Source organism: Impatiens glandulifera, chromosome 7 (assembly GCF_907164915.1).
Source record: "Impatiens glandulifera chromosome 7, dImpGla2.1, whole genome shotgun sequence".
Lineage (NCBI taxonomy): Eukaryota > Viridiplantae > Streptophyta > Magnoliopsida > Ericales > Balsaminaceae > Impatiens > Impatiens glandulifera.
In genome coordinates, this window is record NC_061868.1 from 40079362 (window position 1) to 40095714 (window position 16353).

The window sequence follows — 16353 nt, forward strand, 5'->3', positions numbered from 1 at the left end:
TTGTATCACAAAAATCTATTTATACAAATTTGAGGTACAAACTACTACCACATAAATCTACATTTCCTTACAATTTAAACTTAATCAGCCAATTATGAAATTAACATCAAGTGAATGGAGTAAACTAACTTCCATAGATATTACAAACATAAAAAAGGGAACATGTTGATGATCCATGTTTTACATGGCCTAGATGTTATCAAATTGTGCGTAGTACGAACTTCTGTGCATATCTGAGATGGCATTAACGGTCTCCGACAGCTTTGTCTCCATCTCATTGATTTTCGATGCAACATTTTCCTTATATTTGGAAACCGAATCCACCACTGCAAAAAGTTCACGGGCGCACATCTGAGTCTCTTCTTCATCTTCTGATACTGTTTTCTGCAACTCTAGTTTTGAATTCTTCATACACACGCAAAAAAAACATTCATTATTAGTGTCGAAATACAAATGAGAGAAATGATGAGATGCTAACTTACGTTCAAAAACATTTCTACTTCTTTTTCGAGAGCTTCCAATTTATGAGCATCTGATTCAACGTTCTCTACCATCATTTGTGCTTGGGAAGCACATCTTGAAATATAATCTTGGCTGTCCTTCTTCAACCAATTAATTTGTTCTTCCACCTGGGTAAATTGGTTAGTGAAAAATTTTCAGCAACTGTAACACTTTTTGTTGCAAAAGAGAGAAACATTGAAAAAAATATGCCACTTACTTCATCCAAACACGATTGAAGAGATAAAAGGCGGATTTTTTTTGCCTCTATCTTTGCTGCAATATCAACTGACTGTTGCTGAAGAGATATACGCTCTTCCAGCTTTGTCATTGAGTTGTTCTTTATATCATTAGCTAAGGAGTCGAGAGCAGGCTTTAGAGTTGACTTATAATCAATTCCCAAAACGTCAGCAGCCGTTGAACCTCTGCTATTTAACTCATACTGGAATGTATTCCCAAGCTTTATCCTAGAGACGATCACACAAGAATCAGAATGATAATTAGGGTTTATAACAGAAACCTATTGAAGTGAAAAGAATATTAAGTACTGATTGAAAAGAAAACCTCTTAAGAGCTTGATTGCCGTCCATCAAAAGTGTCTCAAGTTCTTTTAACTTTTGGCTAATAGAAGAATCGAGCTCCCAAGCCTTCTCCTCCCAAGAATTCCTTGCAGTTTCTTCCTCTGCAATATCCCTTTCCACTGCCTGCAATTCCTTCTTCATCCTCTCTGCATCCCTCGCATTAATACCCTGAATTTCAATCTTCTTTCTCAACTCCTCGTTTTCCTCACAAACCTTGACAGTCTCCATAACTTTTGTTTCCAATTTCTTCTCTTTATCTTCACATGATTTTTCCAAACTTACTTTATGTCCATTATATTGATCAACTATCACCTGAAATTTTCCATAATCTTCTTCCAGAGATCTCATCTCTCTTTCCCTCAATTCTATAAGAGATGGCTCCGACCTCAGACTTTCCAACTTTGCCTCCAAACTCTTTACGTTTTCCTCCGCCAAATTCACACCTTCTTGCACAGCATCCTTATCTAGCACCAACTTATCAATGAACTCCCTATCCACCATTTCAGCTGCCTCATCATCACCCTGAAGGAAGTGTTTATAACTCTCTGTCAAATTAGTCAGCATCTTATTGTCCTCAAACATCGAAATGACCTGCGTAGGTTCGGTTGAACAGTCGTCATACATGCAGAGTTGGACCAACCAATGGATTACAGCTAGGAGACTCGGCCATACATGAGGAGTTCCAGGAGATTTAAGAGCCGATTTGTTGATCTTAATTGGACAGTTGAGGAATTTTAAAACAGTGAAAAGATCATCTTCGAGTTTTTTTAAAGGAAACTCAAGGCAGTTGAGTATGAATTTTAGGGTTTCAATTACTTCCTTTCCGGATGGTAAAGAAGGCTTGATGATGATTGGACATGAGTGAGAGGCAAGAAACGAATTGATAGTTCGGATGGCTGAAATTTGGTTCCCTCGATCAGTTATCGGAACAGAACTCGCAGCAGAGCGGTTGCTGCAAAAGCTTGCGTCAGAATCGCGACGCCCTCCAACTCCGGGGTATAACCAGGGATCTCCAGAGGACATGGGGGTCGGCGGGGGCTTTCTGTCATCCGCGAAGGACTCGTTCGGAGGGCGACGGCTGGTGTTCCTCATCTTCTACAATTACAGACATAATAAATAAATAAAATGAAAGAATTAATACACATAGCAGCAACAACAACAACAAAAAATCGTATGTATGAATCTTCCTAAATTTGACATTTTGCATTATCTATTACATTAAGTGCTCCAAATTCCAAATTCTTAAATGAAGAGCATCAAATTCCAAATTCCTAATTCCTAAATTTATTTGGTCACCAATGTTATCAAATCATTGTTGCTCTTCATTTCACATTTTCCAAATTCTTGTTCATATTTCTTACAATGTCTGCAACTACAATATGGTAAGCCAAAACAAATAAGAAGAAGATGAAGCATATTACCATAGTTTTTAAACTTATCCCTGGAGAATACACATAACCAAAATCATCTAAAACTCACATGATTCCCACTTAATCCTCAACTACTCATATGGTTCAATATTACCCAACTATCACAATTATTTAACACAAATAAAAAAACACAATTGCATCATAATATATACGGCAACAAAATTTAGATTGTATTGCAAATTTTCTTTTTAAATTTTTGGAAACTAGCAAGATCCCCACAAACATGGCCCCCCACTTCAACTTAAGGTGTTCTTAGTGGAAATCAAACCAGAGAGATTATATTGAATTTTAGCATGACTTTTCAATTAGTTAGCACAGTCCGATCCAATGAAAACAAACTTTTCAATTAGGTCATTGTACTCAATCTTATCCCAGTACCAATTTTCAATTGATATCATTGCAGTTTCTCTTGTGATATGGTACTTCTTAGCAATTAGGATGCACATTATTTACATTTAACCTAATTCCTAAATCCAACTTTCTAAACCAACAGTCTAGCACAAACTAACATACTGATTACTTAGTCTAAGTATATACTAATTACTAACATAACAGACTATGAGACTAACAGTTAACCAAATAAGTAGTTAAGAAAAATAAACCAATGTTTCATGTATACCAGGTGACCAAATTGATACCTAATTCGCTCAGAAACTCACTTGTAGACCAAATTGATATCAAATTCATTCAGAAACTCAATCGTAGACCAAATTGATACCATATTCGTAAAAACTTGTACCTGGATCCTGAGGCTGGACCGTGGACGCTACTGCTGGACTGAAGAGTGAACAACAGTAGAAGAAGGCTTAACTTCCGACTGCCTGAGTTGATGTTGATCCGTGCTACCGGATACCGAGCGACGATTGCCGTGGTACTGATCGGAATAGTGGAGAACCGACTAAGAAGAAGAAGATTAGGTCCAAGTGAAGAGCGGTAAGAAAGAAAATAAATAAATAAAATAAAAAAGATTTTAATTTTAAGATTTATTTAAAAAATTCAAGTTGTAATCCCGCCAAGAAAACAAACTATTTCCATTGGATTGGATATTTAGTGCGAGGCCCAAAGTGCCCTCTAAAAGTTATTTATTTCAACTTTTTTTTCTTCTTTATTAAATTTATGCATATATTATTATTATTTTTTATTAAAATTAATTACAATAACGCCCCCACCCACACAGATATGATTCATGCTTAAACTTAAATACTTAAACAGATTTAATTAAATTCGTTATATTTTAATTTTTTAAGCTGACTTCTATCATTGAACTACTTTAATATGATATATTTTTTATTAACATAAATTTCGTGTATTTACGTATAAATAAAAAATTATTTATATAAAAATAATATTATTCAAATATTTGAATTAATTTTATTTTGTAAAATTAAATTTAATCTAAATTTAATATTTATTTATATTTTTAAATTAATCAAGTATATAAAATTTAAAAATATCTAAAAAAAAATTATAATACATTCAGACCCATCATATAAACTCTGACAACGTTTATGTAAAAAAAAAATTAGAAAAAAAAATTCATTAAATTAAAGTTTTATTGGGTGTAATATATTTTATTATTATATACTTATTTAAAAAATAAAAATATTAAAATATTGTCTAATTAATTCATTTAAATTTTTTATATTTTTATATTTATAATAATTTTAATTATATAATAACCAAATTTAGTAAGAATTGATATTTATTAAAAATAAAAAAAATAAATAAATTGAATATAATTAATTATTTAAAAATAAATAAATTAATATAATAGATAATTAAACAAATATAAAATATTTAAAATTAATATATATATATAAAATTATTAAAAATGATATGTGGTAATAAAATTGTTATATGGTATTTTTTATAATAAAACATTATTATAATAAATAATTAAACAAATATTAATAAATAATTAAACAAAAAGTATGTGCTAATAAAAAATTGTACCTACAATTCTAATTTATTTTTTTAAAATAATAAATTATTAAAACTATTTAAAATTAATATATATATATATATATAGATATATAAATAATTAAATAAAAAATTATTCTTTCAAATATTTTAATTTATTTTTTATAATAATAAATAAGTCTCAAATCTATTTCTAAATAAATTTAAAACTTAACATATTTAATTAAATATATTTTTAATTTAAATATTTTTATTAATAGGTTTTTCGTTTTTATTTTTAACAAATATTTTTTATTTCTTTTATTTTAGTTTTTTTAATTAATAATATATTTTATATATATATATATTGATTTTTTTTTTTTCGGTTTTAAAATATTATTTCAAATATATATAGATAGATAAATATTATAAATTAAAATAATAAATATTTATTATGTTTTATGAATTTATATATATATATATAATTAATAATTTTAATACTAAAAAAAGAATTATTAAAATCTCTTCCCCTATCTATATCTATATCTATATCTATATCTATATCTATATCTATATCTATATCTATATTTATATCTATATAATTTAAATAATTTTTTTGAATAATGCATTTTTAACCATAATCATTTTCAATTCTTACTATACTTAAGTATATACTTTTTGGCTTTTGTTTACCCTCTATGAAAGAATTTTTCGGTTTTCAATGTGCATTCTTAAACATTCGATTATATTTTTTGGCATAATCTTAGAGCCTTGCATCACCCTTCGTTGACGAACCCTTAGATTTTCACACCAATATTTTCTTTACACAAGCTGACATTCCCAACATTCAATTATACTTTTTGACATAAACATAGGCTCTAAATCACCCTCCGTGAACGAATCTTTATGCTTTCTCACCAATGTTTACTTTAGTTAACCCTCCGCGGACGAATCCTTAGATTTTCTCACCAATATTTGCGTTACTCAAGTCCACATTCTCATTTTCTCTTCATCTACCAATATGAATGAAATGTTAACACTTTACCCATTATACTTATGATTATTCAAATAATTTTATAATTTTGTGTGTATATATATATATATATATTGTAAGTTATATTTTGAATAAGTATATATATTATTATAAATTTTCCATATTCATACGAAAAAAATATAATAAAAATAATTATATCTCTTATTCTAATATTAAATAAAAATATTTTCGTTAATAATGATATATAACATTATATATAATAAAATTAATTAAATTTCTTATCATAATTTTATTTAGTGAGTACAATACACATTGAGTACATATTTTAAAATTATTGTAATTTTTTTTTGTTGTCGAATTTATTTTGATTTTTTTATGTTTTTCGTGTGCATCCCACGTGGATTTACTAATATTTATTATAATGCTTAACTCAAACCGACATTTTCAACATTCGATTACACATTTCGGCGTTATCTTAAACCCTGAATCATCATTCGTGGCTGAACCTTATGTGCGGATTAACCCACGATCGGACTCAAATAACCATTTACTCATATATATATATATATATATATCCAAATTAACTACCGTTCTCGTTTTCGACCCGACAAATTCAAATTATGTATTATTATATATATATTTGAATTTGAATACAAATAAAAAAAACATGTCTTTCTAAATAGGATAAATGTTAAAAGCATGTTTTTTTTTACTAAATTGATTTTTAAAGTCAACCTCTTTTAATTGAATTATCCTTTTTATGAATTAGAAAATTATTAAAAACAATGTATTATTGTACAATCTAAAAATAAGTCGTTACAAATTTGGACATCTTTCTACCGTCCGTCCGTTTAGTTTATGTTTATGAATCATCACATAATTTAACTTTTTAAAAAATTAGAAAATAAATCTTAATTTAAGCTTTTTAATCTTTTGAGTTTCTATATTTTCTATTTTGTTTTTCAGGAATTATTATTTTGTTGGGTGCTTGGTTATTTACGAAAAATGGCTTCAACACTGTAATATATAAAAAAAATCAAATATCACGAATACAATTTAATATAAAAGTTATAACTTTCATCTAAACCACATACATTCAAACATCAAATAAAAAAATCTAAAAAGTATTTCATATTCTTATCTCCAAATAAAACTATGACTTGTGAGTAGTAATTGTAGTACAAGCATTTTGAGGTATATTGGTACTATATTTTATTTTTTAAAGTATTTTGGTACTTCAAACAAAAAATGTACTACACCAATTCATACTAAGCAAATAAAATAGAAAGGTGATTGAGAATTTGTACTACAAAGCTTTGTTTGAAAGTAATAGATTCTCTTATTTTATTTCCAAAACAAACAAGGTTTTAAATTTGTTGAGAGCATATTTGAAGTTCGGTTGCTAACCCACCGTGCCCGCCACCAACACCCACCATATATACCCTTACCCTACAAACTTATAACAAAAATAAATGTTTTTTCTTTTATAATAACTTATATTAATATGTGTGTTTTTTTAGAATTAAAGAAATGCTTGACACCCTATCAGGGCGACAGGCCGGTTCCGAGAGTTGGGATACCTAATGCAAATTCAAATTTTATGACCCCAAAATTAAATAAATATAATAGTTGTACATTTTATAAAAATATATTAAATATATAACTAGATTATTAATTTCAAAAAAGAAAAAAATACCTATAGTAATAGGTATTGATATGCTTTTGATGATTTTGAAGCATTCTTTAATAATATTTGTGATATATTGTGTATAATATTTCTATAATAAAAAAATATGATAGATATTTTAAAATGAGAAAAGATTATAAAGATAAATATAAGAATAAGAACAAATAAAAAAAAATAAATTTAAGAGTATTAAAATGTAATCTCAAAAATGATTTTATGGTTAGTTGGATTTATGATAAAAAAATTAAAACATTATAGATATAAAAACATCTACAATGTAAATAATATAAATAGAGTTAGTAATATAAAAGAGTTAAAATAGAGATAGATAGAAAATAAGTCTAATATTAAAGATAAAAAAATGCTATAAAAAAATAAAAAATTTGTTTACAAATTATAATAGAAAAAAAAAATTAATATATTATTATATTAGATATAATATGGAGTGAGAAAAAAAATTATTATATTATATATAATATAGAGAGAAATAAGTAATATATTATTATATAATATGGAGGGAGAAAAAAAATATTATTATATAATATATATAGAAAAAATTAGCTTATAAATTATTATAAGGAAATAAATATAAAAGGAATATGATATTACTAGATACTTTATAATATATAATTAATAATATTTTATATTAAAATTAAAAATTTGGAGCTCTGAAAAGTAGGGTCTATGCAATTGCATTGGTTGTATTGCCCTTCCATCCGACGTGCACTCCATGACTATGACTTTACGCTTAAACTCAAAGCGTTTTCAAATATAATTGAGTTCGTTTGGTTAAATTGACTTTTATCTTACTGTCTTAGTGAGTTTAAGATAAGTGATTATATTAATTAAATAACAATAACTAACTCGAGTAACACCATTTCAACTTTTTTCTGTTGAACAATGACTTCGGTAACTATTCGGAGTGAGACTAATCTACTCTACCAATTTAATCAGACGTTGGGTTTTACAACTCATTCGGAGTGTGACTAACGACTAGTCCCCGCGAGTTAAGCACATGATCCACAAATCTACTAAATCAATTTAATTAGACGTAAAACTTGTCGCAAATCTACTAAATCAATTTAATTAGACGCAAAACTTGTCGCAAACCTACTAAATCAATTTAATTAGACGCAAAACTTATCATCTGATGAGCTCGAACCCAGGACTTCAGAGATGAGATATTCACCTTCTTTTGCTGAAAGACTAAAAACTTAAAACGTTTTGCGTGAGAATTAAATCCGTAATAAAATATTTTAAAAATATTATGCTCACTCTAACTAAACCTTTCACATTTTAATTTCGTAATAACAGATTCCTTTTCTTATCTATATAAACCGACCTAAAGACCTTCCATATTCAACAATTAAGCTTTTCAAATTCCTGAAATTCAATTTTGCTAAGACAAAGTTCCATTTCTCTCAACCTTCTTCATCTTCATCAGCATGTCTCAGGTATATCGTCTTTCTTATGAACTTACTTTTTTCCTTCATCTAGTAGTGTTGATCAAATCTCGTTAATGTCTGATTGTTTATGCTTAGCATAATCCAACTACAATGTTAGCTTTCATGAATCTCCTTTTGCTTAGACGAAATTCCATCTTACATCGCGACTTCTTAAGCAAGTTCGGACGTACTTCTTCTAATCGATATCTCTGATCTTTGAGTATATATCAACTTTTGATATGCTTGATCTTCGCCTTGTTCATCGTTTAATCCATTAGTTTGGATCTTCAATTAATGACATTGCAACTGCTAATTCTTATTGCGAGTGCGACTTCTTAAGCAAGTTCGGACGTAGTTCTTCTAATCAATATCTCTGATCTTTGAGTATAAATCAACTTTTGATATGCTTGATCGCCTTTTTCCTCGTTTAATCCACTAGTTTAGATCTTCTATTAATGACATTGCAACTGCTAATTCTTATTGCGATTGTGATATTCATCTTTAGTTTATATTATCTGTTCTAGACAGTTATCATCATCATCTACTGTCGTCTCTTATTCATCTTTAATTTGTATCATCTGTTCTAGACAGTTATCATCTTTAGTTTGTATCATCTGTTCTACACAGTTATCATCATCTACTTTCTTCTCTTTAGTTTGTATTATCATCTTTAGTTTGTATTATCTGTTCTAGACTGTTATCATCTTTAATTTGTATTATTTGTGATAGACAGGTATCATCTACTTTCTTCTCTTATTCATCTTTAGCTTGTATTATCTGTTCTAGACAATTATCATCTTTAGTTTGTATTATCTGTTCTGGACAGTAATTATCTTATTCATTGAAAGCTTGATTGTTTAGATCAATTTCCTCTTGAAGATCTTTCCTAATTGAGGGCCTTAATTTGCCTAATCCCCTTGGTTATGACTTATGATATTCTATTCCCTTCCAATTGATATAATAAAGAAGAGATGAATATGTTATTTCTCAATGCTAAGTTTTTGCGCGAAATATTCAAATTCAATTGGTTGTATTTGGTGCAAATTCAGACTGTTGTCCTCAAGGTTTGCATGTCATGTGAAGGCTGTGTTGGAGCCGTGAGAAGGGTCCTTGGGAAGATGGAAGGTTTGATTGAATTTGTTGAAAAACTAAGAATCCGATTATAGATTTTGTTCAAATGACCTTAGGACTATTACATGATTTGTTAGGAGTGGAGTCTTATGACATTGATATGAAGGAACAGAAAGTGACAGTGAAAGGAAATGTGCAGCCAGAGGCAGTTCTTCATACTGTTTCCAAAACTGGGAAGAAAACCGCTTTCTTTGAAGAGGTAGCTGCACCAATCCCGGCTTCTGTTAAACTTGATGCAGAAGGCGAAGCAGTATTAGCTGGAACTGAAACAAAGCCTGTAGAAGCTGAATGATACTCAAATTTGTCTTTGAAGTTTGATGCAAATCATGATGATCTATGTTTTACTTCTTAACCTTTGTAATTCTCTTAAAGAAGAATAAGTATGCTTCTTCCCTTTATTGGGTGGTTGCTAAATTTGGTTATGTGGTGCTTTTCTTTAAAATGGAGTTCTCTATCATATTTATACATTATTTCTTGATCATAATATTGGCTCATATCCATCCTTTTAACTTAAAAAATTGTCAAATTTAGAGCTTAACTTAAAAGTTACTACGTTATTTTCATCCTTAAATTGGAAAAAAGTTGAATCAATGTAACTTAATTAACAAAAATAATTCACTCGTGCAGATAATAAGTTTGATTCTTATTTAAAACCGTCTTAATTTGAAGGTCATGCTGTACTTTATAACTTCAATGCTATACTTTATAAATAAAAAAAATATTTTTAACTATTTAATTACAATATATTTATGAATAGATGTAGGTAAAATGTGATGACTTGACTCAAAAAGTAAATAAAATGTATTATTTACTATACATATATATATTCAAATCTTTTAAATTTATAATAGACTAGTCAATTGATTTTTAAGATAAATAATTTTGCTCAGATTTTAAGTCTAGAAGGATAGTCTATTTATTTTAAGATAACATATGTTTTGTTTTGACTATAAGTTTAGAAGGAGGCGAACTAGACGAACAGTAGTCGTATTCTCGATTGATTTTTAAGATAAATGGTGTATATTCTGGCCTGACTATAAGCCTAGAAGAGGTGAACTAGACGAACAATAGTCTATTAGTTTTTAAGATAAACATTGTATATTTTGCTATAACTATAAGTTTAGAAGGAGGTGAACGGTAGTCTATTGATTTTATTTTTAAGATAAACGATGTATATTTTCGATTTGACTATAAGTCTAGAAGGAGGTGAACTAGGCTAACAATGGAATATTGATTTTAAAATCTACAGTGTATATTTTGCTCTAACTATAAGTCTCCACTAACAATAGACTATAGGTTTTAAAATAAACTATGTATATTTTGCTTAGACTATAGCCTTAGAAGGAGGATAAATAGTGTATATTTTGCTTTTTTGACTATAAACCTAGAAGGAGGTGAACTGAAACTTGACAAATCGTAGTCTATTATTTTTTATAAAAATTAAGTATATAGAGACCAATTTTGTCGAATACAACCTTAAATTTATTTATTTTATTATTTTTTATAATACATTTTTCCCAACTTAAGTTTATATAACATAATACAATCAAAACATTCTTAATCATTTCCAAACTTAAAATCTCAACATTTAAAATCTAAGAGCTAAGGCTCAAGGAAAAAAGTTGAGGCACAACACAAATAATCCGAATCAAGAATCTAGTTACTTTGAAATATTTTGTTAACGACATTACCGAATGAATACTCCAAAAACATATGTAAAAGATAAAATGAAGCACATCGAGAAAATCGAATGAGGTATAAAAAATTACATTAAAAAAAAGAAGATTATAAGGTTCGTAGCCATATTAGTTATACTCCGAAAAAGTTAAAAAAAAAAAAAACAATCATATAAAAAAAAAGTAATAAAATACTTTCTTATGAATTTTTTTGGGTTAAATTATAACTAAAATAATTTTTGATAAATATGAAAACAGCCTAAATTCGATTTAGAGTACGAAGTAAATTGGACTTGGAACATCCTCGGTAACCCCTGTTTTTTTTTCCAAATAATCTCATTTCGAACAAAGCATAGATCTTTCTAGTGTGAAGCTGGAAAACCAACGATGGAACTCATCGATTGATTAAACTAAGGAAGGGTTGCAGACGAAGAGATGATGTGCGGTATAGGAAAGCCAATCAGTTTGTCCACTATCAACAAGGACTTTTTCAATCAAATTGGCCGTCTCTATGCTTCAAGCCGCTTCTTCTGTTCTTCATCGGATTTCTTTCCTTCACATTTGGGTCTTTATGCAGGTTCGTCAATTTGTTTGTATTACTGTTTTCAACCACTTGTACATGAAGTTGTTAATGTTTCCATTTGATCTCTTTTAGCTTTAAACATTTCAGTTCACAGACTGTTGTTAGCTTAAACTTAGTAGAGATGATATTACTAGTGTGTGCAAGTAGATGAGGATTGTGCAAGTAGATGGCTGCACCTTGAATGAATTAGTCTCTTTATTATCCTTCTTTAGGGTCTGTTTTGATGCGAGAAGCAAGAATTGTAGGAGATATCTAAAGATTGCAGGAACAATGTGAAGTCAAGCTCTTTAGGTAATCCAATGATTATGAACATATGGGGATTTGCTTCTCCTTGTTTCAGTCTGTTTACCTTCACTTTTTCATTTCATTATGAGTATGTTATTTTGTTGGTATGATTTACATACATTTGGATATGCGTCTATTCGATCAAACTAAAAATTAAGCGAATAAATATGAATTTGTTGTTTGTTTTTCTTCTTTTTTTATCTGAATTTGAATATGGATGAGAAACTGTCGATGGATTTATGGATACAAATCCATATCCGATAGGTATAAAAGTTGTGGCTAGCTGGGATACACTGAAATTCGTGCCACCTTCAAACACCATCCACTAGTGATCCAACCTATTTCAGGGTAGAATCACTAGCTCTAACACGACTTGTTAGTTGTGACGTGATTTAGGGTTTATAGAATATGATCTCGAAAGAGAGAAAGTTGAGATGGTGAACTAGAAGAATGGGAGAGGAGACCCTAGAAAGAAAGGAAGGAGAGGGGCCAAGACTATTCTTCTTTATTCATTTGATAATATTCTCTATGAAATGATTCATGAACTTTTGTTCAAAATATTGAATGTTTAACACTTAAGTTGAACACGGTTCATTTAACAACTTAAGTCTCGATTGTGGTTAATATTGTTCTCTATGACTAACAACTCTCTTATAGCTAAAGAGTGCTGTTTGTCCAATAAGCTGACAAACTAATGAGCTTCCAAAACTGTCAGCTAAAACTAAAAGACATAATAACTTTGAGGGTCTCCTACAATTATGTACCCTCCACTAAACCTAACTCTAATACATGTACAACTTGATTGAAGTGTTACTATTGACATGGTTTCTTTGTCTTTTGGTATGTTAGATAAGTGCATTTGTTTACTTATTCTGAAATATGTGCACTTTTTCTTTTGATTATTGGTTAAATACATCACCTATTACCTTGGTTTTGATTTTAGTCCAGATTGGTGTATCCATGTAGTGTTGTTTTGTTTTAGGGATTACTTGTATTTTCTATGGCCAGAATTCGTGCTTAACAGAATCAGAAGATGGTGAATAGGATCTCTTGAAACCTGAAATATTGGCTGCAATTTTGGATTTCTATTCTTCAGGTAGTCCATTAGATGATGCTCGAGAGGTGTTTGATAGAATGCCTGAACGGAATCTAATTTCATGGACAAAACTCGTATCCTGGTATTCACAAAAGGGTTTGGCTGAAGATGCTTTAGATTGTGTAAGATCTATGATTATGGATGGTTTTGAGCCAAACAGGTATTCTTATGCTGGTGCTCTATCTTCTTGTTCTAGCACTGGTAACATCAGAATTGGTAAAGAGATTCATGGTAGGATATATAGGAGAGAGCAAATTTTAAATAGCTTTGTCATGAATGGCTTGGTAAATTTCTATGGTAAATGTGGGATGTTGAGGTCTGCCAGATCTGTGTTTGATATGATTTTTGAGCCAAATCCCGTTTCTTGGACTTCTCTTCTTTCCTGCTACTGCCAAAGTGGAGACAATTTGGAGGGACTAAATATTTTCTTGCAATCGCAAAGGGCGGGACAAATGTTGAACCAATTCTCTTGTGCAACCTTATTTGGCGCATGTGCTAACCTCGGGTTCTTACAGCTTGGTATGACACTTCACTCACAAGCTGTCAAATGTGGAATCAAAATGGACAAGTTTGTTTCTTCTGCATTAATTAACTTTTATGGTAAGTCTGGCATATTATATTCGGCACATAAAGTATTTTCAGAGATAAACTATCCTGATTTGTCAGCATGGACTGCTTTGATTGGAGGGTATGTTCAGCATGGAAAGGGAACAGAAGCCGTTAACCTTTTCTGTAAGCTTCACTCTTATGGGCTCAAACCAAATGAAAGAACATTTGCTTCTGTTTTAGGAGCATTTTCTGATACGATGGAAGTTGAAGTAGGAAAGCAGTTCCACTCATTAATTATGAAATGTGGAATATTTTCATTTGCTTATGTTGGCAATGCAGTAATTGATTTTTATTCAAAAAGTGGCCTTCTAGAGGAATCCAGGAAGGCATTCGTGGAAATGGATGCACACGATATCGTTTCCTGGAATACGATAATTTCTGGGTACGCCACTACTGGTCTATACAGAGGAGCTATTGAACTTTTCAAATCTATGTTGGAAAAAGGATTTAATCCAAGCTTTTACACATACTCGACCATCTTGGATGTTTGTGGGGATACCCCAGCTATTGAATGGGGCAGGCAAACTCACGCTTGTATTTTGAAACCGGGTTACACTTCTAATGTTGTTATAGGAAGTGCACTCATAAACATGTATGCTAAATGTGGACAACTAAATATCGCCAGGAGAGTTTTCGATAATCTACATGTAAAGAACTTGGTTTCTTGGAACACGATGCTTACTGGATATGCTCAGCATGGATTTGGTAAACAAGCTTTAGAAATCTTCGATATGATGGAGAAAGGAGAGGTGAAGCCGAATGGAATTACCTTTATTGGAGTATTATCTGCTTGTAGTCATGCGGGATTCTTAGACGAAGGATTGAGATATTTCGATTGCATGACTAGTGTTTACCATATAACTCCTGAAATAGACCACGTAGCTTGTATGGTTAGTATTTTTGCACGTAAAGGACAGACAGCGAAAGCCTTTGAGTTTATTAAACGTTTCCCTGAGAAAATCGATAAGGTGGCTTGGCGTTGTCTTCTATCAGGCTGCAGAGGTAGCAGAGATTTGGATTTAGCGAGATATTCTGCTGATAAGATTTTGAGCATTGATCCAGATGATGCATCTGTTCATATCATGCTGTATAATATTTTTTCAGAGGCAAAGATGTGGAATGAAGCTGCTCAAATGAGAAGGACTGTTAAGGAAAAGGCACTTAAGAAAGATCCCGGATATAGCTGGTCTGAGTTAAATAACCAAATTTACCTATTTGGTGCAGATCATAGTTTGGGATTCGAAGGATCTAAAGCCCATGAAGTTTTGGATGGTTTGACTGCTCAGTTGTGTGATGCAGGATATCTTCCTGGTGCTAAGCTTTCTATGGGAATTGGCGGTAACTTTCAACAAGAATTGTAGATTTAAGCACAAAGTTCATTTCATTGCACATTCCTGAAAATTCTCTCAATAACCGTATACTCTCCTCCATTGTTCTTCCCTCAAAGCGACGCGTCCCTTTTGGTTATCGGGGCATATTGAAACAACCATCCTTAGAGGTATATCATTATTAGTATGAAAGCTTCAGCATCTGGGGCAATGAGTTTCAGTTGATCTTACAAGTTTTGACAGAAAATGTTACAATGTTTAATGTTTTATTTCTATTCTAACACTATTTGGTATAAATGCAGACTGTTGTTCTAAAGGTTGGTTTGTCATATGAGAGGGGTCGCGGAGAAGATGAAAGGTTTGCTGCTTAAGATATTTGTTTTTGTTGAATTTTTTCTTGGATTCTTGAGAAGATTTATGATCAAACTTGGGACAATACAAAAATTTCGATATTTACAAAATGTTAAAATCGTATGCTAATCATATATGGTTGGATCGTTAGCAAGAGGTTTCGGTTACATAAAAAGTGTTTTAAAAATGAATTCATTTGTATTGCATAAATAATATCCTTTAAATTAACATGATATTTCTTTCTTTATTCTTTGGTGTAATTTGATTGAAGTCAATATTAATAACCACTTGATTTATTTCATTGTCAGGATTGGAGTCCTTCATAGACATTGAAATGAAGGAACATAAACTGTAACACATTTGGTAAGTTTGATTCAATTTTCGCAAACTTATTATTTATTAAGCGCAATTTATTCGTAAATTAGTGTTTAGAGGGTTTATTTTCAACTTAGAGGTAGAGCTTAATCTTATATCTCTGAATGTTTTAATCTCTTCAGCTTATTGCTTAATTGGCCCTATAAATTATAAATTATTTGTATTGTTTAATAAATAATGTGATATATTAAATAGTATAATGTTTTAAAATTTATATTATTTAAGGTTATTTGCAATTTATAAATATTTGTAAAGCTAGGAAAATTGAATTTTCAACTTACCTTTGTCAAACTGTCAACTTATGGATGTATAAGAAAAAAAAATTAAATGACTTACTAAAATGTTGAATAAGTTTATAAAAACATCATGTTCACTAGTAAATATA

At 30.1% G+C, this 16353-nt stretch overlaps 3 protein-coding genes across 5 annotated transcripts; 2 read left to right on the top strand and 1 right to left on the bottom strand.

The window, feature by feature from the left end:
* Positions 1 to 3430, bottom strand: LOC124945527 (kinetochore protein NDC80 homolog). 2 transcript variants are annotated; one of them, XM_047485982.1, is made up of 5 exons: positions 3249 to 3430; positions 1063 to 2171; positions 719 to 965; positions 483 to 629; positions 1 to 405 (listed from the first exon to the last, which is right to left on the bottom strand). In XM_047485982.1, the coding sequence occupies exons 2-5, from the start codon at positions 2169 to 2171 to the stop codon at positions 190 to 192; spliced, it is 1719 nt and encodes a 572-aa protein (XP_047341938.1). In that variant the 5' UTR covers positions 3249 to 3430; the 3' UTR covers positions 1 to 189. The 2 variants fall into 2 exon arrangements, with proteins under 2 accessions (XP_047341938.1, XP_047341937.1); XM_047485981.1 differs by having other exon boundaries at positions 1063 to 2174.
* A 4979-nt stretch (positions 3431 to 8409) lies between these two features.
* Positions 8410 to 10088, top strand: LOC124910445 (copper transport protein ATX1-like). The gene is made up of 3 exons (XM_047451088.1): positions 8410 to 8543; positions 9584 to 9659; positions 9743 to 10088. The coding sequence occupies exons 1-3, from the start codon at positions 8535 to 8537 to the stop codon at positions 9955 to 9957; spliced, it is 300 nt and encodes a 99-aa protein (XP_047307044.1). The 5' UTR covers positions 8410 to 8534; the 3' UTR covers positions 9958 to 10088.
* A 1562-nt stretch (positions 10089 to 11650) lies between these two features.
* On the top strand, positions 11651 to 16127 carry LOC124910678 (pentatricopeptide repeat-containing protein At2g27610-like). Of its 2 annotated transcripts, XM_047451352.1 has the most exons (4): positions 11651 to 11918; positions 13306 to 15412; positions 15545 to 15600; positions 15902 to 16127. In XM_047451352.1, exons 1-2 carry the CDS (start codon positions 11777 to 11779, stop codon positions 15273 to 15275), a joined length of 2112 nt encoding a protein of 703 aa, XP_047307308.1. In that variant the 5' UTR covers positions 11651 to 11776; the 3' UTR covers positions 15276 to 15412; positions 15545 to 15600; positions 15902 to 16127. The 2 variants fall into 2 exon arrangements, 1 of the variants encoding a protein (XP_047307308.1); XR_007096438.1 differs by lacking the exons at positions 15545 to 15600; positions 15902 to 16127 and adding an exon at positions 12137 to 12215 and having other exon boundaries at positions 11800 to 11918; positions 13306 to 13434.
* The last annotated feature ends 226 nt before the right edge of the window (positions 16128 to 16353 follow it).

What these genes read in the sequence shown, in the direction of transcription:
- LOC124910445 (XM_047451088.1), top strand. An exon ending in GGTCCTTGGGAAGATGGAAG is followed by an intron (nt 9,660 to 9,742) that starts GTTTGATTGAAT and finishes ATGATTTGTTAG; the next exon opens with GAGTGGAGTCTTATGACATT.
- LOC124945527 (XM_047485982.1), bottom strand. Translation starts at nt 2,171, where the DNA reads ATGAGGAACACCAGCCGTCGCCCTCCGAACGAGTCCTTCGCGGATGAC. An exon ending in TTCAATCGTGTTTGGATGAA is followed by an intron (nt 630 to 718) that starts GTAAGTGGCATA and finishes CAATTTACCCAG; the next exon opens with GTGGAAGAACAAATTAATTG. An exon ending in AAGTAGAAATGTTTTTGAAC is followed by an intron (nt 406 to 482) that starts GTAAGTTAGCAT and finishes GTGTGTATGAAG; the next exon opens with AATTCAAAACTAGAGTTGCA.
- LOC124910678 (XM_047451352.1), top strand. Translation starts at nt 11,777, where the DNA reads ATGATGTGCGGTATAGGAAAGCCAATCAGTTTGTCCACTATCAACAAG. An exon ending in ACATTTGGGTCTTTATGCAG is followed by an intron (nt 11,919 to 13,305) that starts GTTCGTCAATTT and finishes TCTATTCTTCAG; the next exon opens with GTAGTCCATTAGATGATGCT.